General features: G+C 41.1%; 1 protein-coding gene across 1 annotated transcript in view; it reads right to left on the reverse strand.

Annotated features, from left to right (window-relative positions):
- Positions 1–25,585, reverse strand: part of hmcn2 (hemicentin 2) — a 229,065-nt gene that overhangs the window by 99,623 nt on the left and 103,857 nt on the right. The window contains exons 26-37 of the mRNA XM_061906866.1: positions 15,788–15,979; positions 15,581–15,711; positions 15,302–15,446; positions 9,942–10,068; positions 9,708–9,865; positions 8,289–8,567; positions 8,086–8,222; positions 7,813–7,963; positions 5,869–6,087; positions 5,672–5,785; positions 5,419–5,606; positions 5,248–5,344 (exon numbers count right to left, since the gene is read on the reverse strand). Coding sequence (XP_061762850.1) covers positions 5,248–5,344; positions 5,419–5,606; positions 5,672–5,785; positions 5,869–6,087; positions 7,813–7,963; positions 8,086–8,222; positions 8,289–8,567; positions 9,708–9,865; positions 9,942–10,068; positions 15,302–15,446; positions 15,581–15,711; positions 15,788–15,979 — 1,938 coding nt within the window. The remainder of the gene's footprint in view (positions 1–5,247; positions 5,345–5,418; positions 5,607–5,671; positions 5,786–5,868; positions 6,088–7,812; positions 7,964–8,085; positions 8,223–8,288; positions 8,568–9,707; positions 9,866–9,941; positions 10,069–15,301; positions 15,447–15,580; positions 15,712–15,787; positions 15,980–25,585) is intronic.

The following is a 25,585-nucleotide window of genomic DNA, read 5'->3' on the forward strand; positions in this document are numbered from 1 at the left end:
CTAGAAAATGGATGGATGGATGGACAATTTCCCATTTCATATGGAAACTGAGTTTGTAGTTTCATTTATGTATTATATGTATTATTGTGCAGAATTTGTCCTACCTTTTATTATTATACACTATTGTGATCAAGGGAGTCGAGGTACAGACCGTGGACTCATTCAAGTACCTCGGGGTGTGGGTGGACAATAAGCTGGACTGGACTGTTAACACAGACCACTTGTACAGGAAAGGACAGAGCAGGCTGTACTTCCTAAGGAGGCTGCGCTCCTTCAACATCTGTAAAAAAAAAGTCTTGTGGATGTACTACCAGTCTGTGGTTGCCAGTGTTTTGTACTACATGGTAGTGTGCTGGGGGCCAAGTACATCTAAGAAGGACAGCTTCAGACTGGAAAAACTAATCAGGCGGGCCGGTTCTACGTTCGGAATAAAACTGGAGTCACTGGTGAAGGTGACAGAGAAGAGGACTGTGGAAAAACTAGTGAGCATCCTGGATGATGCCAGTCACCCTCTGCATAGCGTTATCAGTAGCTAGAGGAGCCTGTTCAGCGCTAGACTGCATCATCCCAAGTGCAGGACTAATAGACTAAAAAAACCCTTTGTCCCACACGCCATTAGACTGTACAACTCCTCTCTGTGGGGGAGGGGGGTACTAGAATGACAGGGGATGCAAAACAATAACTGCCTAGTTTCTCTTGTTATATTCAAACCTTATACAAGGTTTCTCATTGTCATCCTATTGGGTTGAGTTTTTTCTTGCCCTGATGTGGGATCTGATGTGGGCTATATAAGTAAATGTTGATTGATTGATTAATTGAGCATTATTAGAACAAACGGGTTTTAAAGTGACAGTGGGTGTTTGTCTGTTTCTTGTTTAGAGGGCTCTAATTGTCACACACACGCATGTCAGCTGTAGACGGGACCCCAGAGACAGAAGACGACATACAGACGACACGGTGAGGGATTTGTCAAAAGTTTTTTTAAGGGTAGTGAACCACGGGCGATGATGCAAAAACATGTTGTCGGCAGGAAGTGAAGTGAAGTGAATTATATTTATATAGCGCTTTTCTCTAGTGACTCAAAGCGCTTTACATAGTGAAACCCGATATCTAAGTAACATTTAAACCAGTGTGGTTGGCACTGGGAGCAGGTGGGTAAAGTGTCTTGCCCGAGGACACAACGGCAGTGACTAGGATGGCGGAAGCGGGAATCGAACCTGCAACCCTCAAGTTGCTGGCACGGCCACTCCATCAACCGAGCTAAACCGCCCATGTATCCCACGCGTAAAGTAAAACAAAACTGAAACAATGTACCAGTCTGTTGCGCCTAAATCAGGAAGTAAGGTAAACTGGGTAACACAAGGCATATTGACAGAGCTTAAACCATTGTTACTATAACAATCTACAAGATTAATATAGGTTGCCTCTCTCTCTTCCCTTTCATCTTTCGGTATTCCTTATTTTTTTATTTCATTTATTTTTTTATTTTTTTATTATCTTTCTAGCTGTCATTATGTATACGTATTATTGCATTTGAACAACTTTATTGTTGATAATAGAGGTAAACTATTGGTTTTGTTCATGATCAATAGCGCTTTTTCTATTGGTATTTGTATTGCTCCAGTTTTAGTGTAAAAATGCTCATTGTCATTACTATATTATTTATTTCACTAACTTCTTATTTGCAAACACTTTTACGATCATATTTGTACATATTGTATGTGCTGGTGTTGTTCTATTGTTGTTGTTATTGTTGTATTTGCTGTTGTTGTTTTTGTCTCTCTGTCTAATCCCCCTCTTATCTCCACAATAAAAAATAAAAAATCAGGAAGTAACACCGTAGAGCAAGGGTCGGCAACCCACGGCTCTGGAGCCACATGTGGCTTTTTAGCGCCGCCTTAGTGGCTCTCTGGAGCTTTTTAAAAAATATATGAAAAATGGAAAAGATGGGAGGAAAAAAACATATTTTTGTTTTACTATGGTTTCTGTAGGAGGACAAACATGACACAAACCTCCCTAATTACTATAAAGCACACTGTTTATATTAAACATTCGAATAATTGGCGAGCATCGTTTTGTCCTACTAATTTTGGCGGTCCTTGAACTCACCGTAGTTTGTTTACATGTACAACTTTCTCCGACTATCTAGGACGTGTTTTATGCCACTTCTTTTTCCGTCTCGTTTTGGCCACCAAACTTCTAACGTTGTGCATGAATGCACAAAGGTGAGTTTAGTTGATTTTATTGACTTATGTGTGGAGTGCTAATCAGACATATTTGGTCACTGCATGACCGCAAGCTAGTCGATGCTAACATGCTATTTCGGCTAGCTATATGTACATATTGCATCTTTATGCCTCATTTGTAGCTATATTTGGGCTCATTTGGATCCTTTCAGTCCTCATAATTAGGGGCCGAATGTACCTTTGGGACAGAGGACCCTATTGTATTTCTAAGGTTTTATTATTATTATACTGCCGCCTCTTTGAGCTGTAATTTCACCCCCTTAACATGCTTAAAAACTCACCAAATTGTACACACACATCAGAACTGGCGAAAATTGCCATCTAATAAAAAAAAAGCAAACCCCAAAACTCAAAATTGCGCTCTAGCGCCCCCTAGGAAAAAACACAGACAAAACGGTTTGTAACTTCCGTTAGGAATGTCGCAGAGACAAGAAACAAAAACCTCTATGTAGGTCTAACTTAGACCTAGATTTCATAAAATAACATCCTTCAGCAAAAATCAACAAAAAGTTGGCAAAAACCCCTTCAAAACAAATTTTTGCGTCTTTGAGCTGTAACTTGACCCACTTAAAATGCTTCAAAACTCACCAAACTGGACACACACATCAGGACTGGCCAAAATTCCGATCTAATAAAAAAAAAAAACCCCCAAAACTCAAAATTGCGCTCTAGCGCCCCCTAGGAATAAAACACAGACAAAACTGCTCCAAGGAAGAAAACACAGACAAAACTGCTTGTAACTTTTGGTAGGAATGTTGTACAGACATGAAACAAAAACCTCTATGTATGTCCCTTAGACCTACATTTCATTCATTTACATCTTTCAGCAAAAATCAACAGGAAGTTGGCAATTACCCCTTCAAAACAAAAGTTTTGTAAAAACATGTCACCTTTTTTCAAACATTATCTCCTCTGAGCGCATTTTTTGTGTCGGCTTCAAACTCGCGCAGGAGAGAGAGTGAACCCTTCTGATTAAAAGTTGCGAAAAGAGTTTTAATAACTGCTCCGGTTTTGATTTTACGAGCCTTCAAAGAACTGCTATGCTGATGCTGCTGCGCTGATGCCGTCTCAAGATGGCCGCTTAAAAGCAGGAAGGACCAGCGTGACCACACAATGCAAAGAAGGTAGTTACTGTGCGGGTAAAGATATGTTGACTGGGGGAAAGAAGGAGGCACCAGTTTGACTCCAGGATACTGAGACGGTAGGTAATGTGCAGGTAAAGATATGTTGTCTGGGTGATGGCAGGAAGCACCATGACAGAAAGAAGCCCCAGCGTGACCCCAGGATGTAGGGAAGGTAGGTAAAGTGCAGGTAAAGATATGTTGAATGGGTAAAGGCAGGAAACACCAGCAAAAGTCGGTCCCGTCCATCGCTGCTTGCAGCTTTAATTTAATTTATATCTCATGACACACTATCTGTATGTAATATGGCTTTTAATTTTTTTGCGGCTCCAAACGGATTTGTTTTTGTATGTTTGGTCCAATATGGCTCTTTCAACATTTTGGGTTGCCGACCTCTGCCGTAGAGGAACGTAAAAAAAACAAACACAAGGAAAATAATCCCAACAGTTTTTATGTTTTAACTTTGAAAATATTTGATTTGTTAATAACAATCCTACTTTGTAGGAATCTGTATTACAGTGGTTCAGATCCAACCTGTCAGAGAGGTCCTTCTCTGTTAAGCTGAGGGACTCCACCTCTTCTTCTGCCCCGCTTTACTATGGTGTCCCCCAGGGATCTATTTTAGGCCCCATCCTGTTCGCTCTTCATCTCCTCCCTCTTGGAGAGATTTTTTTAAAAACATGGAGTGTTTTATCACTTTTATGCAGATGACTGCCAAATTTATATGCCAATTTCAAAAGGCCACGGCCCCCTGACACCCCTTCTCAACTGTCTATGTGACGTCGAGGCTTGGTTAGCACAGAATATTTTAATAATGAATGAGGGAAAAATGGAAATTTCAGTTTTTGGTCCGGCCCTCACTGACTTGGGACCATTGCAAAATGATGTGCGTCCCAAAGTCACCAGCCTTGGCGTCACTATAGACAGCGATTTCAAACTTGACAAACAAGTCAATGGCCTTTTTAAATCGTGTGTTTATCAACTTCGTCTTTTAGTAAAGGTTAAACCGTTTTGAACAAGTCGTGCATGCTTTTACTTCAAGTCGCCTGGACTACTGTAATGCACTTTATGCTGGCATTAGCCAAAAAGCTCTCTCCCGGTTGCAGTTAGTCCAGAACGCGGCAGCACGACTTTTAACAGGGGCCAGGAAACGCCAGCATATAACCCCAATTCTTCAGAGTTTGCACTGGCTCACTGTTCATTTTAGAATTGATTTTAAAACATTGCTGTTTGTTTTTAAATCTTTACATGGACTGGCACCTCAGTATATCTCGGACCTCATCCAAATGTACATTCCTGCGTGCGCTCTGAGGTCCGAGAGCCAGTTCCAGCTCGTGGTGCCCAAGACCAGACTTAAAACCAGGGGAGACAGGGCCTTCTCTGTGGTCGGCCCTAAGCTCTGGAACACTCTGCCCCTCCATGTTCAAACTGCTTCCACAGTGGAGTGTTTTAAGTCTCGTCTTAAGACCCACTTTTATTCTTTGGCTTTTAACACTACGTGAGTTGTGTGGTCCTCTGTCCTCTGTTGTCCTCTGTGTTTTTTATATACTTTGATTTCTATTTTACAGTTTTAATTGATTTTACCCTTTAAAATTGTTTTTAATCATATTTATTTTTATATTTGTTTTATATTTATTTATTTTTTGTTTTTATTCAGTCATTGGTGGAGCATAATATTGTTTTTTAATATTGTTTTTAACATGGCTGTGCAGCACTTTGGAAACGTTCTTGTTGTTTGCATGTGCTATATAAATAAAGTGGATTGGATTGGATTGATTCTGTTTATCACGGTCATTTCCGGTACCAAATAATCGCAAACAAAAGGGACGACTGTAAATAATTCTGAGTAATGACAAATGTTCTTTGAAATATCCTCTTACCTTGAACTGTCAGACTGAACAGCTTCTCAACCGACCCAACCTTGTTTTCAGCTACACACAAGTACCCGGCCATGTCTGACACCTTTACACTGGGCAACTGGATAAGAAGATTGAAGTTATACCTCAGGACAGAAGCAGGGTATTGTTGGAGTTTAAAAACCCCTGCCTTACCTGGAGTTGTGTTCCGTCTTCACTTATAAGATGGTCTGAGTCTATGTCAACTGGCTGTCCGTCTCTAAGCCATGAGATATCGGGACTCGGATGTCCTGACGCGTCACAGTGCAAGACCACGGTGCTGTTGACCACTGCTCCTATTTCCTCCATGAACTCCTCTGACGTGCTCACGATCACGGGTGAGACTAAAGATGTCACATGTTATTTCATAATGTTTAATTCAACAAAAAATACCAGTGTTCTTGCATACCCAAGACCTCCACTTCAAAGTGCATCTGGTCTTCTCCGGCCTCATTGACTGCCTCACATGTATACCGTCCTGCATCTTCTTTCTGCACTTGGGCAATTTGTAGCACCTGTCCACCTGAGATGACAAAGCAAGACATGCAGATGGTGTTCGGTCATTTAAAAAAACCACAGAGCTACCACAAGGACCAATAATCTGACCTGGCAGTAAAAGAACTCCATCAGCGCTAGTGAGCTTCTGTCCATCTTTATACCAATTAAGCTTGGGTGGTGGTATGGCGTTACTCTCACAAGAGAGGCTGATGGGATGGCCGAGGACCACCTCTCGCTTCTCGACCATTCCCTCATTCTTGTCATCCTCACGATCTTCCAGACCCCAGGCTGCTTCTCTGTTACTCACACGGTGGAAGACCGGAGGAACTAGCGAAGCAAGGTCATGTTTCGGTTAGTTCAGAGCCTTGTTCATCAAGGGTATCATATCTAGGGTTGGGCGTCGTCTTAAAAACCCTGTTTCCATATGTCTTGGGAAATTGTGTTAGATGTAAATATAAACGGAATAAAATGATTTGCAAATCATTTTCAACCCATATTCAGTTGAATATGCTACAAAGACAACATATTTGATGTTCAAACTGATAAACATTTTTATTTTTTGCAAATAATCATTAACTTTAGAATTTGATGCCAGCAACACTTGACAAAGAAGTTGGGAAATGTGGCAATAAATACTGATAAAGTTGAGGAATGCTCATCAAATACGTATTTGGAACATCCCACAAGTGTGCAGGCTAATTGGGAACAGGTGGGTGCCATGATCGGGTATAAAAACGGCTTCTCAAAAAATGCTCAGTCTTTCACAAGAAAGGATGGGGTGAGGTACACCCCTTTGTCCACAACTGCGTGAGCAAATAGTCAAACAGTTTAAGAACAACGTTTCTCAAAGCGCAATTGCAAGAAATTTAGGGATTTCAACATCTACGGTCCATAATATCATCAAAAGGTTCAGAGATTCTGGAGAAATCACTCCACGTAAGCGGCATGGCCGGAAACCAACATTGAATGACCGTGACCTTCGATCCCCCAGACGGCACTGTATCAAAAACCAACATCAATCTCTAAAGGATATCACCACATGGACTCAGGAACACTTCAGAAAACCACTGTCAATAAATACTGTTTGTCGCTACATCTGTAAGTGCAAGTTAAAGCTCTACTATGCAAACCGAAAAACATTTATCAACAACATCCAGAAACGCTGCCGGCTCCTTTGGGCCCGAGATCAATCTAAGATGGACTGATGGAAAGTGGAAAAGTGTTCTGTAGTCTGACGAGTCCACATTTCAAATTGTTTTTATGAAATATTTGACATCGTGTCATCCGGACCAAAGGGGAAGTGCACCATCCAGACTGTTATTGACGCAAAGTTCAAAACCCAGCATCTGTGATGGTATGGGGGTGCTTAAGTGCCCAAGGCATGGGTAACTTACACATCTGTGAAGGCACCATTAATGCTGAAAGGTACATACAGGTTTTGGAACAACATATGCTGTCATCTAAGCGCCGTCTTTTTCATAGACGCCCCTGCTTTTTTCAGCAAGATAATGCCAAGCCACATTCAGCACGTGTTACAACAGCGTGGCTTCGTAAAAAAAGACTGCGGGTACTTTCCTGTCCAGACCTGTCTCCCATCGAAAATTTGTGGTGCATTATGAAGCGTAAAATACGACAGCGGAAACCCAGGACTGTCGAACGACTGAAGCTGTACATAAAACAAGAATGAGAAAGAATTCCACTTTCAAAGTTTCAACAATTAGTTTTCTCAGTTCCCAAACGTTTATTGAGTGTTGTTAAAAGAAAAGGCTATGTAACACAGTGGTGAACATGCCCTTTCCCAACTACTTTGGCACGTGTTGCAGCCATGAAATTCTAAGTTAATTTCTATTTGCAAAAAAAAAATAAAGTTTATGAGTTTGAACATCAAGTATCTTGTCTTTGTAGTGCATTCAATTGAATATTGGTTGAAAATGATTTGCAAATCATTGTATTCCGTTTATATTTACATCTAACACAATTTCCCAACTCATATGGAAAGAGGGTTTGTAAAAGCATTATCAAGTGTTAAAGTATGCATTTTCCTAGACACACCTTGTATCGCAACATGAAAGTATCTCTTGTCTTCTCCTGCAGAGTTGGTGACCACACAGGTGTACTGGCCTTCATGGGACAACATCGCATTCTCTAAGTGCAGAAAGTATCCACGCTCCTGAATGCCAACATGGTTGTTTCCTGTCAAGAGCTGAAGGGTAAATAACGTTAAGTTTGTTTCCAGAAGATGGTTACATGATCTCAGTGCACAAATGGAGTGACAGCAGCAAATGCACACAATCTGGCCTTAAAAGTCATTTGTGTCGCACTGACCTGCCCATCTTTGAACCAGGCGACTTTGGGCTCAGGGAAACCTTTAGCAAGGCAGGAAAGAGTCAAACTGCCATTGATTCGTACTTTCTCTTCTCGAGTGCCTAAGGTTGGAGAGTCTCCTTCTATCTGTGGGGGCACTTGAGAGAAAAAGAATCCGGTGTATTGAAACATTTGATTTGGTGTCATTACTTGTGCAATCTTACCCAGAACACTGAGAGTATAGTGCTTGACGGCAGTGCCGGCTGGATTGGAGGCACGGCACGTATAGAGGCCAGTGCTGTCTCCTTGTGCTGAGCCCACCCTTAAAGCCTGCCCGCCCTGTGTGTAGGTCAGCTGGGGGCTGGACACAATGGGCTGGTTGTCTTTCAACCAGGTGATACTGGGTGTGGGTGAACCATCTACGTCGCAGGGCAGGACCGTAGGGAAACCCAGCACCACTGACACCTCTGAGGTTTCACTGGGACCCTTGATCACGGGGGGAGCTGCAGAGAAAGAACACCTTTCATCATACTTGCCAACCCTCCCGGATTTTCCGGGAGACTCCCGAAATTCAGCGCCTCTCCCGAAAAACTCCCGGAAGAAATGTTCTCCCGAAATTCAGCCGGAGCTGGAGGCCACGCCCCCTCCAACTCCATGCGGACCTGAGTGGGGACAGCCTGTTTTCACGTCCGCATTCCCACTAAATAAACAGCTTGCCTGCCCAATCACGTTACAACATCTACGGATTTTAATAAAAAACTGCACACACAAGGAGACGAAGCAGAAGAACGAGGAAGTTACAGCCACGACGACGCCGTCTGTAATAGACTGATTTTATGTTGTTTGCCGCCATCTCCTGGTGAATGTTGGCTATAGCGTTATGGGGTTGCTTTTTTTGATTGGCCAACGATTTACGCGGCAAGTGACTCTCGCCAGTACGCAAATGCCAGAGCAAAGGTTACTCAATTAGTGAAAGGTAAGTGTTGTTGTTGTTTTTTTTAGTAACCAGCAAGCACAGTACAGTTAGTAGAACAACTGTGTTTTTATTACTGTGTATTTGATAGGTGCCGTCTGAAATTCAACTATTTGTTTTATTTATATATATAATAAAATAAATATATATAGCTAGAATTCACTAAAAGTCAAGTATTTCATAAATATATATATATATATATATATATATATATATATACATATATATATGAAGTACTCAAGTTGGTGAATTGTATATGTAAATATACTCCTCCCTTCTTAACCACGCCCCCACCCCGACCACGCCCCCAACCACACCTCCGCCCCACCCCCCACCTCCCGAAATCGGCGGTCTCAAGGTTGGCAAGTATGCCTTTCATGGAATGCAATATTCCAAATAGTTGCACCAAAAACAACAGTGCTATACCACAGCACAAATGGACTATAATTATCAAACATTTTTAAACTGATGTTTTCATTATTTTTTTTTTTTCAAGTGCTGAGTCCTGTCAACACAATTATGAATGCACCGGTTATCACGAACTAACCCCAAAAAAATGTTCTCTTAATTGTTCCCGTTGTGGCTTGTGCAGCCCTTTGAGACAAATGTGATTTAGGGCTGTATAAATAAACATTCAACATTCAATTATGAGTCTCAAAAAAATGTCGACCTTGCACTGTGAATCTGAACTGCCGCACTTGAGTCCCTGCATTGTTGCTGGCCAGACACTGGTAAAGTCCTTGATCTCTCAGCCGGACTGTCTTCACTTTCAGTACCTGGCCGTCTTCCAGGAACTCCACATGTGGATCTCCATCCCGGGAAAGAACCCTGAGAAACAGGAAGGACCGATTCAGTATGTCAAATTGTTGGAGCTAGTGCGGAATAGGAACTGATTGATGCATACTCTCCATCGCGGCTCCATTCCACTTTAGGTGCTGGGCGCCCACTAACTCTGCAGTGGAATTCCACTTCCTGGCCCAGAATGGAAGTTAACTCTTGCAGTTTAGAAGTTCCTGAGATCACTGGTGGAGCTGCAACAATAGCAGAGAAAATGACACTGTTCACTCAACAGTTGCAATTAACTTATTTTGGGGCCCACATTTCCAGACTTCTCCCTTCACTAAATCACTGAGGGGGAGACTAATAGTGAATATTAGGGGTGTGGGAAAAAAATCGATTCGAATACGTTGTGCGATTCAGAATCGATACTCATTTTTTTTAAATCGATTTTTTATTATTATTATTTTTTAATCAATCCAACAAACCACTACACAGCAATACCATAACAATTCAATCCAATTCCAAAACCAAACCTGACCCAGCAACACTCAGAACTGCAATAAACAGAGCAACTGAGGAGACACAAACACGACACAGAACAAACCAAAAGTAGTGAAACAAAAATGAATATTATCAACAACAGTATCAATATTAGTTATAATTTCAGCATAGCAGTGATTAAAAATCCCTCATTTACATTATCATTAGACATTTATAATAAATATAGTGTGTGAATGTGAGTGTGAATGTTGTCTGTCTATCCGTGTTGGCCCTGCGATGAGGTGGCGACTTGTCCAGGGTGTACCCCGCCTTCCGCCCGATTGTAGCTGAGATAGGCGCCAGCGCCCCCCGCGACCCCGAAAGGGAATAAGCGGTAGTAAATGGATGGATGGATGGATGGAAAAAAGAACAATAGTGTCACAGTGGCTTACACTTGCATCACATCTCATAAGCTTGACAACACACTGTGTCCAATGTTTTCACAAAGATGAAATAAGTCATATTTTTGGTTCGTTTAAGAGTTAAAACAAATTTACATTATTGCAATCAGTTGTTAAAACATTGTCCTTTACAATTATAAAAGCTTTTTTATCTAATCTACTACTCTGCTAGCATGTCAGCAAACTGGGGTAGATCCTGCTGAAATCCTATGTATTGACTGAATAGAGAATCGTTTTGAATCGGAAAAATATCGTTTTTGAATCGAAAATCGCGTTGAATCGAAAAAAATCGATATATTATCTAATCGTGACCCTAGAATCGTGGGACACCCAAAGATTCGCAGCCCTAGTGAATAGATAGCCCAAAACTGCAGTCCTCTCCAAGGTTTCTCATAGTCATTCACATCGAAGTCTCACTGGGTTTTGAGTTTTTCCTTGCCCTTGTGTGGACTCTGAATGATGTCGTTGTGATTTAGGGCTATATAAATAAACATTGATTGATTGATTGATTGATTGATTGATTGATTGATTGATATTAGTCTTATTTTGTATATATTTCGACATTGAATTTTGGTCTATTTATTTTGTCAGAGCTACAGGAGAGCGCTGCTGTTTTTAAGGACCTTCTGCAAAAAATCTAGTCAAAGTTTATCTCTCTGACAGCGCTCTAGCGTTTTTGGGAAATCTGCTGCAAAAATGTGAGTCTCTCACGGGCCACCAGTTGAATAGCCAAAATGATGAAAAAGAGAGTACCTAAAATGGAACCTTGAGGAACACCGCTAGTTTAACTACAAAATGCATCTGAAGTAAACACATTTCAGCAACACCATAATAACATAAAACACATTATGAGAAAAAAAAAAAGAAGAGAGGACTTAAAGGGGTGTCTTGACAAACGCTTCAGTTATGTACAAACCCCGTTTCCATATGAGTTGGGAAATTGTGTTAGATGTAAATATAAACGGAATACAATGATTTGCAAATCCTTTTCAACCCATATTCAATTGAATGCACTACAAAGACAACATGTTTGATGTTCAAACTCATAAACTTTATTTTTTTTTGCAAATAATAATTAACTTAGAATTTCATGGCTGCAACACATGCCAATGTAGTTGGGAAAGGGCATGTTCACCACTGTGTTACATCACCTTTTCTTTTAACAACACTCAATAAATGTTTGGGAACGGAGGAAATGGAATTATTTCCCATTCTTGTTTTATGTAGAGCTTTAGTCGTTCAACAGTCCGCAGTTATATTTTACGCTATAATGCGCCACACATTTTCGATGGGAGACAGGTATGGACTGCAGGCGGGCCAGGAAAGTACCTGCACTCTTTTACTACGAAACCACGCTGTTGTAACACGTGGCTTGGCATTGTCTTGCTGAAATAAGCAGGGGCGTCCATGATAACGTTGCTTGGATGACAACATATGTTGCTCCAAAACCTGTATGGACCATTCGGCATTACTGGTGCCTTCCCAGATGTGTAAGTTACCCATGCCTTGGGCACTAATACACCCCCATACCATCACAGATGCTGGCTTTTGAACTTTGCGCCTATAACAATCCGGATGGTTATTTTCCTCTTTGTTCCAGAGAACACCACGTCAACAGTTTCTAAATACTTTGAAATGTGGACTTGTCAGACCACAGAACACTTTTCCACTTTGCATCAGTCCATCTTAGGTGAGCTCAGGCCCAGCGAAGCCGGCAGCGTTCCTTGGTGTTGTTGATAAATGGGTTTTGCTTTGCATTGTAAAGTTCTAACTCTCACTTACAGATGTAGCGACCAACTGTAGTTACTGACAGTGGTTTTATGAAGTGTTCCTGAGCCAATGTGGTGATATCCTTTACACACTGATGTCTGTTTTTGATGCAGTACCGCCTGAGGGATCAACGGTCCGTAATATCATCGCTTACGTGCAGTGATTTCTCCAGATTCTCTGAACCTTTTGATGATTTTACTGACCGTAGATGGTAAAATCCCTAAATTCCTTGCAATAGCTCGTTGAGAAATGTTGTTCTAAAACTGTTCGACAATTTGCTTACAAATTGTTGACCCTCGCCCCATCCTTGTTTGTGAATTACTTAGCATTTCATGGAAGCTGTTTTTATACCCAATCATGGCACCCACCTGTTCCCAATTAGCCTGCACACCTGTGGGATGTTCCAAATAAGTGTTTGATGAGAATTTCTCTACTTTATCAGTATTTATTGCCACTTTTCCCAACTTCTTTGTCACGTGTTGCTGGCATAAAATTCTGAAATTAATGATTTGCAAAAAAAAAAAAGTTTATCAGTTTGAACATCAAATATCTTGTCTTTGTAGCATATTCAACTGAATATGGGTTGAAAATGATTTGCAAATCATTGTATTGCATTTATATTTACATGTAACACAATTTCCCAACTCATATGGAAACGGGGTTTGTAAATAAGTACGGATGTCAGTGTTCTATGTTTGCTAGCAAGGTTAAAATGCCAATGCAAGGATATGCCGATGTCTTCAAAGTGGTCCGAATTCCTCTGTACAACAGGAGCACTATTGTTTCTAATAATGTGCTACAAAAATGTTTCTCTCCCAAGTTTTGAACTGAACTCGAGAGCCGGTATGGTGTCATTCCCAAGCCTGATTTGGTCGCCCGGCCGCCAGTTGAATAGCCCTGGTTTACATTCTTGAACCCAATCACTGATTTAAAAGTGTTGGAACCCAAAAAATAGCAGCTGAAGAAAACCTCATCAGTGCATAGTATGCCGGTTTTTAGATATTTTGGCCTCCCATGACAACAGTACAAACAGCTGCAAAGCACTATTCGAAAACCAGCCAGGGAGATGTAAATTCAATCCTTTTTAACTATTGCTCAGTTTTTTTGAAGCCGACGCAGTATAGAGGTGCAATGTGCCATGCCAAAGGGCCATGGAGCTACATGATTACTTACAAAATATAATATATCTCACTAGGATTGATTTGTAGTTGCACAAAACTGCAAACAACAGTAGTACAAACCCTGTTTCCAAATGAGTTGGGAAATTGCGTTAGATGTAAATATAAACGGAATACAATGATTTGCAAAGCCTTTTCAACCCATATTCAGTTGAATATTCTACAAAGACAACATATTTGATGTTCAAACTGATAAATATTTTTTATTTTCAAATAATCATTCACTTTAAAATTTGATGCCAGCAACACGTGACAAAGAAGTTGGGAAAGGTGGTAATGAATACTGAAAAAGTTGAGGAATGCTCATCAAACACTTATTTGGAACATCCCACAGGTGTGCAGGCTAATTGGGAACAGGTGGGTGCCATGATTGGGTATAAAAATGGCTTCCCAAAAAAATGCTCAGTCTTTGACAAGAAAGGATGGGGCGAGGTACATCCCTTTGTCCACAACTGTGTGAGCAAAGAGTCAAACAGTTTAAGAACAACGTTTCTCAAAGTGCAGTCGCAAGAAATTTAGGGATTTCAACATCTACAGTCCATAATATCATCAAAAGGTTCAGAGAATCCGGAGAAATCACTCCACGTAAGCGGCATGGCCGGAAACCAACATTGAATAACCGCGACCTTCCATCCGTTAAAAAAAAAAACGACATCAATCTCTAAAGGATATCACCACATGGGCTCAGGAACACTTCAGAAAACCACTGTCACTAAATACAGTTTGTCGCTACATCTGTAAGTGCAAGTTAAAGCTCTACTGTGCAAAGCGAAAGCCATTTTCCAAGGGACGGCGTGGCGCAGTGGCAGAGTGGCCGTGCGCAACCCGGGGTCACTGGTTCAAATCCCACCTAGAACCAACCTCGTCACGTCCGTTGTGTCCTGAGCAAGACACTTCACCCTTGCTCCTGATGGGTGCTGGTTGGCGCCTTGCATGGCAGCTCCCTCCATCAGTGTGTGAATGTATGTGTGAATGGGTAAATGTGGAGGTAGTGTCAAAGCGCTTTGAGTACCTTGAAGGTAGAAAAGCGCTATACAAGTACAACCCATTTATTTATCAACAACATCCAGAAACGCCGCCGGCAGCGGAGACCCAGGACTGTTGAACCACTAAAGCTCCAACAGTTTGTTTCCTCAGTTCCCAAACCTTTATTAGGTGTTGTTAAAAGAAAAGGTGATGTAACACAGTGGTGAACATGCCTTTTCCCAACTACTTTGGCACATGTTGCAGCCATGAAATTTTAAGTTAATAATTATTTGCAAAAAAAAAAAATTAAGTTTATGAGTTTGAACATCAAATATCTTGTCTTTTTAGTGCATCTAATTGAATATGGGTTGAAAAGGATTTGCAAATCATTGTATTGTATTTACATCTAAGACAATTTCCCAACTCATATGGAAACGGGGTTTGTACATTCAATCGTTTTGATGCTGTTTAGGTCTGACTCAGCACTATTTACTGACAGTGGCAATAGAAATATGGATTATCCTATTTGTAAACACAGTACTGTATCATTAGACCACTCAAGTGTACATACTGTAATGTCACTGCCTATAAGTGTACCTAACAGTGGGGTTACTGCAACGTGACCTCACCTTGTACCACAATGTGATATTCCCGGTGCGCTTCTCCAGCTGAGTTTTGAGCTATGCAGGTAAAAACTCCAGCATGTTCTGGCTGGACTCTGTAAATTCTGAGCAGCCGATTCCCATTTTGGAGATACGAGCCAAGGCCGTTCACCTGGACAGACAGAAATCAGAAATTGTGACTGTTGTAATAACACCAAAGACCACATGATGGCATTGTAGAGCCACTCAGGCTCGGCATGAAGTCTGCTCCAATTTGTGCTGGAATTGAGACCATCACAAACTCACAGGATGGCCATCTTTAGTCCAAGTGATTGTGGGTGAGGGAATACCAAAGGCATCACATCCTAGAGTGAGGGGCTGCTTTAAGGTCACAGTGAGGTTTAATGCCTGCCCGTCATCTTGGATTTCAGGAGGAACTGGAACAAATAAGAGGACCACCATCGTGTGATTTGCTTCTTTGTTGCAGCATTAAAAACTAGGACACGGTCTTACCCTTCACTTTCAGCCTGGTCTTCCTGTCCACAGAGCCAGCCTCATTCGTTGCCACACATTTAAAATCCCCACTGTGGCTGGCGGACGCTCTGCTTATTACGAGAGCTCCATCCCTTGTTACAGAAAAGTCAGACTGTCCGGAACGTATCTCCAGACCATTCTTGAACCAGCGCACCTTGGGATGTGGAGATCCTACAAGGGCACAAATGCATGGTTTGAAATGATCCTCAGGAAGAAAAATGGTGCCTATTTCAGGAATAAGCGGTGAAAAATGGATGGATGGAAGTGTGAAGTGAATTATATTTATATAGCGCTTTTCTCTAGTGACTCAAAGCGCTTTACATAGTGAAACCCAATATCTAAGTTACATTTAAACCAGTGTGGGTGGCACAGGGAGCAAGTGAGTAAAGTGTCTTGCCCAAGGACACAATGGCAGTGACTAGGTTGGCAGAAGCGGGAATCGAACCCGCAACCCTCAAGTTGCTGGCACAGCCACTCTACCAACCGAGCTATGGAAGAAAAATGGAACATATCTTTGGTTCTCGGCAGGCATTAGAAAAGGCAAGGAAAGCTGGACTTTACAGTAAGGTTCATAAGTATTTGGACGGTGATTAAGTTTTACAATTTGTTGGAAGTCCATCCATTTTCTACCGCTTATTCCCTTTCAGGGTCGCGGGGGGCGCTGGCGCCTATCTCAGCTACAATCGGGCAGAAGGCAGGGTACACCCTGGACAAGTCGCCACCTCATCGCAGACAGACAACATTCACACTCACATTCACACACTAGGGCCAATTTAGTGTTGCCAATCAACCTATCCCCAGGTGCATGTCTTTGGAAGTGGGAGGAAGCCGGAGTACCCGCAGGGAACCCACGCATTCACGGGGAGAACATGCAAACTCCACACAGAAAGATCTGGATTTGAACCCAGGACTGCAGGAACTTCGTATTGTGAGGCAGACGCACTAACCCCTCTGCCACCGTGAAGCCCACAATTTGTTGGAAGTGACGATTGTTAAAAGGTTTCACCAAACTTATGGCATATAGACTATAGGAATACAAGCAGTTTATGTAAAGCAGGGGTGTCCAAACTTTTTCCACAGAGGGCCGCACACGGAAAAATGTAAGCATTTTGATATTTTTCATTTTCAAACCATAACAAAATATATGGATTTTTTTTTTTATCCTTAAGGCTCCTGGGGAGCATAGAGGGACTCAGTCACTAAAATGTTAAAAATAAGTCGGATTACTATTATTATTTTTTATTTAATGCTTACAGTAAATCTCTATATCATGGGTGTCAAAATCTGGCCCGCCGTATAATTTAATTTGGCCCTTGAGGCAATATCAATTTAGCATTAGAGCTGGCCCGCCGGTGTTATACAGCGTCGGTGCCGCTAATACTCATACTTGCCAACCCTCCTAATTTTCCCGGTAGACTCCCGAAGTTCAGTGCCCCTCCCGAAAATCTCCCGGGGCAACCATTCTCCCAAATTTCTACCGATTTCCACCTGGACAACTATATTGGGGGCGTGCATTTAAAGCACTGCCTTTAGCGTTCTCTACAACCTGTCGTCACGTCCGCTTTTCCTCCTTACTAACAGCGTGTCACATAATATTTGTGGCTTTTACACACACACACAAGCACAAGTGAATGCAAGGCACACTTGGTCAACAGCCATACAGGTCACACTGAGGGTGGCCGTATAAACAACTTTAGCACTGTTACAAATATGCGCCACACTGTGAACCCACACTAAACAAGAACGACAAACACATTTCGGGTGAACATCCGCAACAGAACAAATACCCAGAAAACGTTGCAGCACTAACTCTCCCGGGAAACTTCCAGCAAACTGACCAATAATTAACGTTTTATTCATGCATTTTCTCTTGCTACTTCAAGGCTTGAATGTTTGGTTCGTTCATTATTGTTATTTTATTTTCAAATGTATTATTAGCCTGTGGAAAAAAATTGATATTTACCTCAGAAGATTGCAAATAGAAAAAAGGCATAACATTTTTATTTAAATTTTATTTGATATGCCATTAATATTTCTTTCATTATTATTTTTATTATTTGAAACTGGATTTTGCCTGTCACTAAAGTTATATAAGCCTTGCTTGTTCAATATTTAATGCAAAACTTGTTTGGGTCCCTATTAAAAGGTTCATTTGTTCAACCTTGGCCCGCAGCTTTGTTCCGTTTAAAATTTTGGCCCACTCTGTATTTGAGTTTGACACCCCTGCTCCATATCAACTTAAGGTTGATATGAAGGAAAACAAATAAGGTTGTATGCCTTTTCTGTCAAAGAAAACTTAGTTTTTTATAGTAAAACTGAAATATGCAATATTTAGATAGATCAGGGGTAGGGAACCTATGGCTCTAGAGCCAGATGTGGCTCTTTTGATGACTTCTTCTGGCTCTCAGAAAAATCTTAGCTGACATTGCTTAACACGATAATTATGAATAATTTCGCTGGTAATCACAGTGCTAAAAATAACGTGCAAAATATAAAACATTCTCATGCATTTAAATCTACCGCACCTGTTCAAGAAGTCGCATTAATGGTAAGATGTATTTTATGTCACGATGGGTGGGTCGCAGCTTGCTGCGGGGTCGTTCCCCCAGGAAGGCAGACAGACTACTCGGGACATGACATTTAGGTAAAAACATGATTTAATGTATACTAAAAAAAGATACAAACAAAACTCGCTCACAGTGGAGGCACAACTTGGGCTAAGGAACAAAGCCATCGCATAAACAGACTTAGAACATAAATCAAACAAAACTTACTTGGCATGGCATGAAGCACGAAACTATGGCAAGGCATGAAACAAGTCAGCACAGAGCAAGAAAAGATCACATTGACGCCAGGGCGACTGACTGGCAAAGACGAGCTTAAATACTGCCTCTGATTAGTGCTCGGGAAGCAGGTGAGTGGGCATTTTGTCCACCAGAGACAGGTGGACAAAATGAGCAACCAAGGAAACCCGACAAGGGAGTGGAAAAAAGCACGAACTTAAAGAATCCAAAGGACAAACAGCACTTGGCCAAACAAAAACATGATCAACAGACATGACATTGTATTTATTATTGGTTATCTTCAGAATAACAATGTTATCAAAAAGAATAAAATATGTATTATACTGTAAAAATGTTGGTCTTACTTAAAAATGCACACATTTAGTTGTATTCAGTGTTGAAAAAATATGACATGGCTCTCACTGAAATACATTTTGAAATATTTGGCTTTCATGGCTCTCTCAGCCAAAAAGGTTCCCGACCCCTGAGATAGATAGTACTTTATTGATTCCTTCAGGAGAGTTCCTTTATTTAGCAATTAAAGCCCTCAAAGATCAATAATGCAGGACACCGTTGATTTTAATTATGTAATATTTTTGAGTAATCACAGTGAAAAGTTAAATAAAATCCTACTAAATATATTTCAGATCCGAAAGGTTCCCCACTCATAAAGTGATGCATTTTTTATTAGTTTTATTTTTAACACTTAAATTTCAAGATCAACTTCCGGTATATCTGTCGATTTTAAGTTTGAACTATCATGTTGTTTGTTTTATGCTCTTTTGTCAAAACTTTGATGTTTTTATATGGCAACCACACAACATATGCAATATTTTTGTCCACATAAAACATTTTAAAGTGATCATTTTTAAGTAATAATTCATTATAACATAGATTTTTTGTCCTTTTTTTTTTTGAGCAATGGAAAAAAAAGAAAATAAAGACAAAAGGAAAAAAAAATTGCCTGCATGGCAGCTATTTGTCAACATTGCCACTTTTTCTCATTAGATTTCACCTCATTCCACTTTTTTCTTTTTAAATGTTTTTTATTTATTTTTGCAATAGTATCAATTTTGCAATTTTTGCATAATGTGTGGTGGACTGGTAAACGATTAGCTGAGTTAAGTACCTGTGCAGCACCACAGCAGGTGTATTGGAAGGATGGATCAATTACGTTTATCATTAGTAGAATGTTCTTGTGTGCAGACCAATATTTTAGTACTTTTCGGTACTTTTTGATGCTTTTCTAAATAAAGGGGACTACAAAAAAATGCCTATTTTAACAAAAAACCTTACGGTACATTAAACATATGTTGCAAGTTTGTCCTTAAATAATGACTTTACTTACCACTGTAACTAGCGGACTAAAATACTCTTCATTCAATGATTGTAAATAATGTAAAAAAATGTTAAAAACAAGAGTATAAAGAAGTCATACTGTTCCATTACCTTTGTTCATACTACTGACACTGTTATGATCCGCTGCCCGGATCATATTCTGATTGGATTTTTGAGTCATTTGTGTTTCTTGTTGGTTTTGGACTCCTTCGGTTCCTGTTTGTGCACCTCTGAGTTGCTTGCCATAGTTACTTATTATTTTCACCTGCTTGTTCCGGACGCGCACCTGTGTTTTGTAATCACTGACATTATTCAAGCCTGCCTTCTCCAGTCAGTCAGGCTGGCTTCCTACTGTAACGACCGGGTCGCATTGTGGCGCGGAGTTTGTTCTCCCAGGAATGCAGACGGGCTTCGGACACAGCGTGAAGGTAGGAACAAATTTTTTATTTAAAAATAAATCAGACTTTAACAAAGAAAAACGTGCTCAAAGCACAGAAGGCAAAAAACAAAGGGGCTAGCGTGGGAGCTAGCAAGTGAAAGAGCCTAGCGGGGAAACTAGCAGGTACAGAGTCATCTGTTGCGTACTGCAAATTAGTAAGCCAGACTGACTGACTGGAGAAGGCAGGCTTAAATAATGTCAGTGATTACGAAACACAGGTGCGCGTCCGGAGCAAGCGGCAGGTGAAAATAATAAGTAACTATGGTAACCAACTCAGAGGTGCACAAACAGGAACCGAAAGAGTCCAAAACCAACAGAAAACATAAATGACTCAAAAATCCAATCAGAATATGATCCGGGCAGCGGATCATAACAGTCACTACTCAACTGCCAAATAACTGTAGACACCTTAATAGTTGTTGCTTCCTAGACTGTATATACTGTTGTACTATTTGATCCTGCACTAGTACTGTATTTGACTACTGTATTTCTACCTGCACTTGTACTGATACTTCTACCATAACTACAGTGACTTATTGTGCAACTTAATTGTCTTGTAATTAATGTACACCAGAGCTATTCAATTTTTTTTGTATTTAGTGTATTAGATTCTGCAACTAGTGTTCAGATCCCACTGTAGGCAATATCTGAAGTGCATGGAAAAAAGCATTTCACTGTGGTGTAGTCCGCATGTGATGAATAAACTTGAACCTTGAAATAAACTAGTGAAAATACCAGACAACTTGTCTTTTAGTAGTAAGTAAACAAACAAATCTACTTGTTCATCTACCTTTAATATCTGCTTACTTTCTCTTTTAACATGTTCTATCTACACTTCTGTTAAAATGTAATAATCACTCATTCTTCTGTTGTTTGGATACTTTACATTAGTTTTGGATGATACCACAAATTTGGGTATCGATACCAAGTCGTTACAGGATCATACATTGGTCATATTCAAAATCCTGATGTGTCCAGGGACATATTTCCTGAGTTTATAAACATAAACATTTTGTGATGCCAAAAAATGTTGAAGTAATCTTAGTGGTATCGACGAGATACGTTCTTGTACTTAGTATCATTACAGTGGATGTCAGGTGGAGATCAACCAAAGGCGTTTGTTTGCATTTTGACGCCGGTGAGCTACGGTATGTAGTGAAGCATGTTTAGTAGGGGTGTGGGAAAAAAATCGATTCGAATTTGAATCGCAATTCTCACGTTGTGCGATTCAGAATCGATTCTCATTTTAATTTTAATTTTTATTTTTTTTTTTTTTTTAATCAATCCAACAAAACAATACACAGCAATACCATTACAATGCAATCCAATTCCAAAACCAAACCTGACCCAGCAACACTCAGAACTGCAATTAACAGAGCAATTGAGAGGAGACACAAACACGACACAGAACAAACCAAAAGTAGTGAAACAAAATTTAATATTATCAACAACAGTATCAATATTAGTTATAATTTCAGCACAGCAGTGATTAAAAATCCCTCATTAACAATATCATTAGGCACCTATAAAAAATAAAAATAAAAGAACAATAGTGTCACAGTGGCTTACACTGGCATCACATCTCATAAGCTTGACAACACACTGTGTCCAATGTTTTCACAAAGATAAAAAAAGTCGTATTTTTGGTTTGTTTAATAGTTAAAACACATTTACATTATTGCAATCAGTTGATAAAACATTGTCCTTTACAATTATAAAAGCTTTTTTTTTTTTTTAAATCTACTACTCTGCTAGCATGTCAGCAGACTGGGGTAGATCCTGCTGAAATCCTATGTATTGAATGAATAGAGAATCCTTTTAAATCGGGAATAAATCATTTTTGAATCGGGAATCGTGTTGAATTGAAATAAAAATCGATTTTGAATCGAATCATGACCCCAAGAATCGATATTGAATCGAATCGTGGGACACCCAAAGATTCGCAGCCCTAATGTTTAGCTATTTCTCGTCCTGATGATACTTGTAAGAAACTTATTTTATTTGTCGCCATGTTGGCAAGGATTAGTGATTTAGAAGTAGATAAAACACTGCCGACTGCAAATCGACATTTGCCACTAGCTAGCTAGCCATGTCTTAAAGCACCTCTTCCTGAGGGCGTTTCAGTGTTATAACTTCACCTTTATCGTTCGTTTTAAAGCCAAAATGCGTCCGTTCTCCCTTTTCTGTCTTCACACTGTATCTACTTGTAAGTACTTGGTGATTGTGCGCTGCCGAACATGCTCGTAAACCAGCAATGTCACGACATGACGACGAGCGGGGTGTTACTTTTCAGAGGCGGTATAGTACCGAATATGATTCATTAGTATGGCGGTACTATACTAATACCGGTGTGCCGTACAACCCCAGTGCAGACACATACTGTACTTTTAGAGAAGGGGTCGGGAACGTTTTTGGCTGAGAGAGCCAAGAATCCAAATATTTTAAAATGTATTTCCGTAAGAGCCATATAATATTTTTTTCAACACTGAACACAACTAAACGCGTGCATTTTTAAGTAAGGCCAACATTTCTAAAGTATAATAGGCCTCTTATTCTTTGTAATAACATTGTTATTCTGAAGCTAACTGTTGAGGGGGGCGTGGCCTGCGGGCCTGCAGCAAAGCGGGGTGTGCCAGGACCGGCCTCGAAATCAGCGACAGGTGCGTAGATGGCCCACATGGGCCTTGTTATCTAATCACCTGTCGCTCTGTTATAAGCAGCAGCCAGGAGGAGAGACGGGGTTGGAGCTGGAGCCAGAGTGCGAGCGAGAACGAAAGAGAAAAAGACGACTGCTGGAAACTATTGAAAAATAAAACAATATTGTAACCCTGAAATAGGTTCTCATGTCGGTGCTTGGTGGTGTGAAGCAAGCCCCACACTAACCAATAATAAATAAATAACTTCTTACCATTAACACAACTTCTTGAACAGGTGCGGTAGAAAAACGGATGGATGGCTTAAAAATACATGGGAATATTTTATATTTTCAACATAATTTTTAACACTGTGATTACAAGTGGAATTATTCATTACTTATCGTGTCAAGCAATGTCAGCTCAGATTTACCTGAGAGCCAGATGCAGTCATCAAAAGAGCCACATCTGGCTCACGAGCCATAGGTTCCTTACCCCAGTTTTAGAGAGTAGGAGATCATTCTTATCTGCTTACAAGTCCGGCTGTCACTAGAGAGCTATTGCTGCTTCTGGTGTCCCCCCCGGTGTGACGTCACTTGGCTACAACAGATGGCTGTGTGTTTTGGCCTCACACGTGTCTCTCTCTAAAAACTATTTATACGCACACCAGAATCGTTTACTAATAGTCTTCGGGAAGATGGTTCTACACGCAGTAATCTGACACAAAGCTCTCCATGCCACGGCGCCTCTGGCCTGTCAAATCCCACTGCAAGACACCAGTGGAACTTACTGGAACCGCCTAGCCCCGGAGGTAATTCATAGGTTCTAGTGATGTACTGGTACCAATATTTTAGTACCAGTACCGGTACCAAAATGTATTTTGATACTTTTCGGTACTTTTCTAAATACAGAGATGGGAATGAAGATTTACCAAATCAGCTGAAAATGTTTTGATCCTAAAACACCGCTTTGCGAAAGGCCGCACAGAAACATTTTGAAATCTATGTTAGCTTAGGATGCATTTCCTGCTTATTTTGAGTCAAAATCTAACGATATTCCCCTGACCAGAATTTCACATTTATTAGCAAATATTTTCATAAAAATGTATCATGGCTTCATCTGACCAGGATCTTCAGCTCTCACTGGATCGGTTCGCAGCCGAGTGTGAAGCGACCGGAATGAGAATCAGCACCTCCAAGTCCGAGTCCATGGTTCTCGCCCGGAAAAGGGTGTAATGCCATCTCCGGGTTGGGGAGGAGACCCTGCCCCAAGTGGAGGAGTTCAAGTTCCTAGGAGTCTTGTTCACGAGTGAGGGAAGAGTGGATCGTGAGATCGACAGGCGGATCGGTGCGGCGTCTTCAGTAATGCGGACGTTGTATCGATCCGTTGTGGTGAAGAAGGAGCTGAGCCGGAAGGCAAAGCTCTCAATTTACAGGTCGATCTACGTTCCCATCCTCCGCCGTGTGGCCGGCCTCTCCCTTAGAGATAGGGTGAGAAGCTCTGCCATCCGGGAGGAACTCAAAGTAAAGCCGCTGCTCCTTCACATCGAGAGGAGCCAGATGAGGCGGTTCGGGCATCTGGTCAGGATGCCACCCGAACGCCTCCCTAGGGAGGTGTTTAGGGCACGTCCAACCGGTAGGAGGCCACGGGGAAGACCCAGGACACGTTGGGAAGACTATGTCTCCCGGCTGGCCTGGGAACGCCTCGGGATCCCCCGGGAAAAGCTAGACGAAGCGGCTGGAGAGAGGGAAGTCTGGGTTTCCCTGCTTAGGCTGTTGCCCCCGCGACCCGTCCTCGGATAAGCGGAAGAAGATGGATGGATGGATGGATTGTATCATGTGATGAAATTTATGTATACAAGTTTACACAACCAATCTAAACAGAATACGAGTTCAGAAACGCTCACAATAATTGAGGATCAGGGACTAGATGTTGTCGACAAAGGACGAGTGCAGACGCCTATAACGGGAAATATCATTGGTTGATGTAGTCAGATGATAGTAGAGCTAGCCAATCTGGGGCCTTCACACATTGGCATTATATTTTTCGCGGGAATTCTCTGCCTTGTACTGATAACTACGTCAACGCAGAGACAAAAACCACCAGTACCTAACCCCCCCCCTTATAATTTTCTCCCCGGATTTAAACGATTCACAGAAATGACCCTGGCAGCTGGCGGCGCCAAAATCGGCGGAATTCCGCGGATCCGCAGAAAATTCCCATCCCTGTAAAGAAGGGGATCACTAAAAAGTGGCATTATCTTAACTGAAAAATCTTACGGTCGATTAAGCATATGTTTCTTATGGTAATCGAAGAAAAATGTTGTCCTTAAATAACATGTGAACATACAAGACAAGTTGTCTTTTAGTAGTAGGTAAACCAGACCTGGGCAAATTAAGGCCCGTAGGACATTCCCAAATATGTTTTTAGATCTTTTAGATGTAGCTGAGATAGGCACCAGCGCCCCCTGCGATCCCAAAGGGAATAAGCGGTAGAAAATGGATGGATGGAAGATGGATATTGTAGCTGCCATTATGATTTGCAGTGATGTTTCTAATGACCCCAAGTCTTCAACTGTACAAAG

Source organism: Nerophis ophidion, linkage group LG07 (assembly GCF_033978795.1).
Source record: "Nerophis ophidion isolate RoL-2023_Sa linkage group LG07, RoL_Noph_v1.0, whole genome shotgun sequence".
Lineage (NCBI taxonomy): Eukaryota > Metazoa > Chordata > Actinopteri > Syngnathiformes > Syngnathidae > Nerophis > Nerophis ophidion.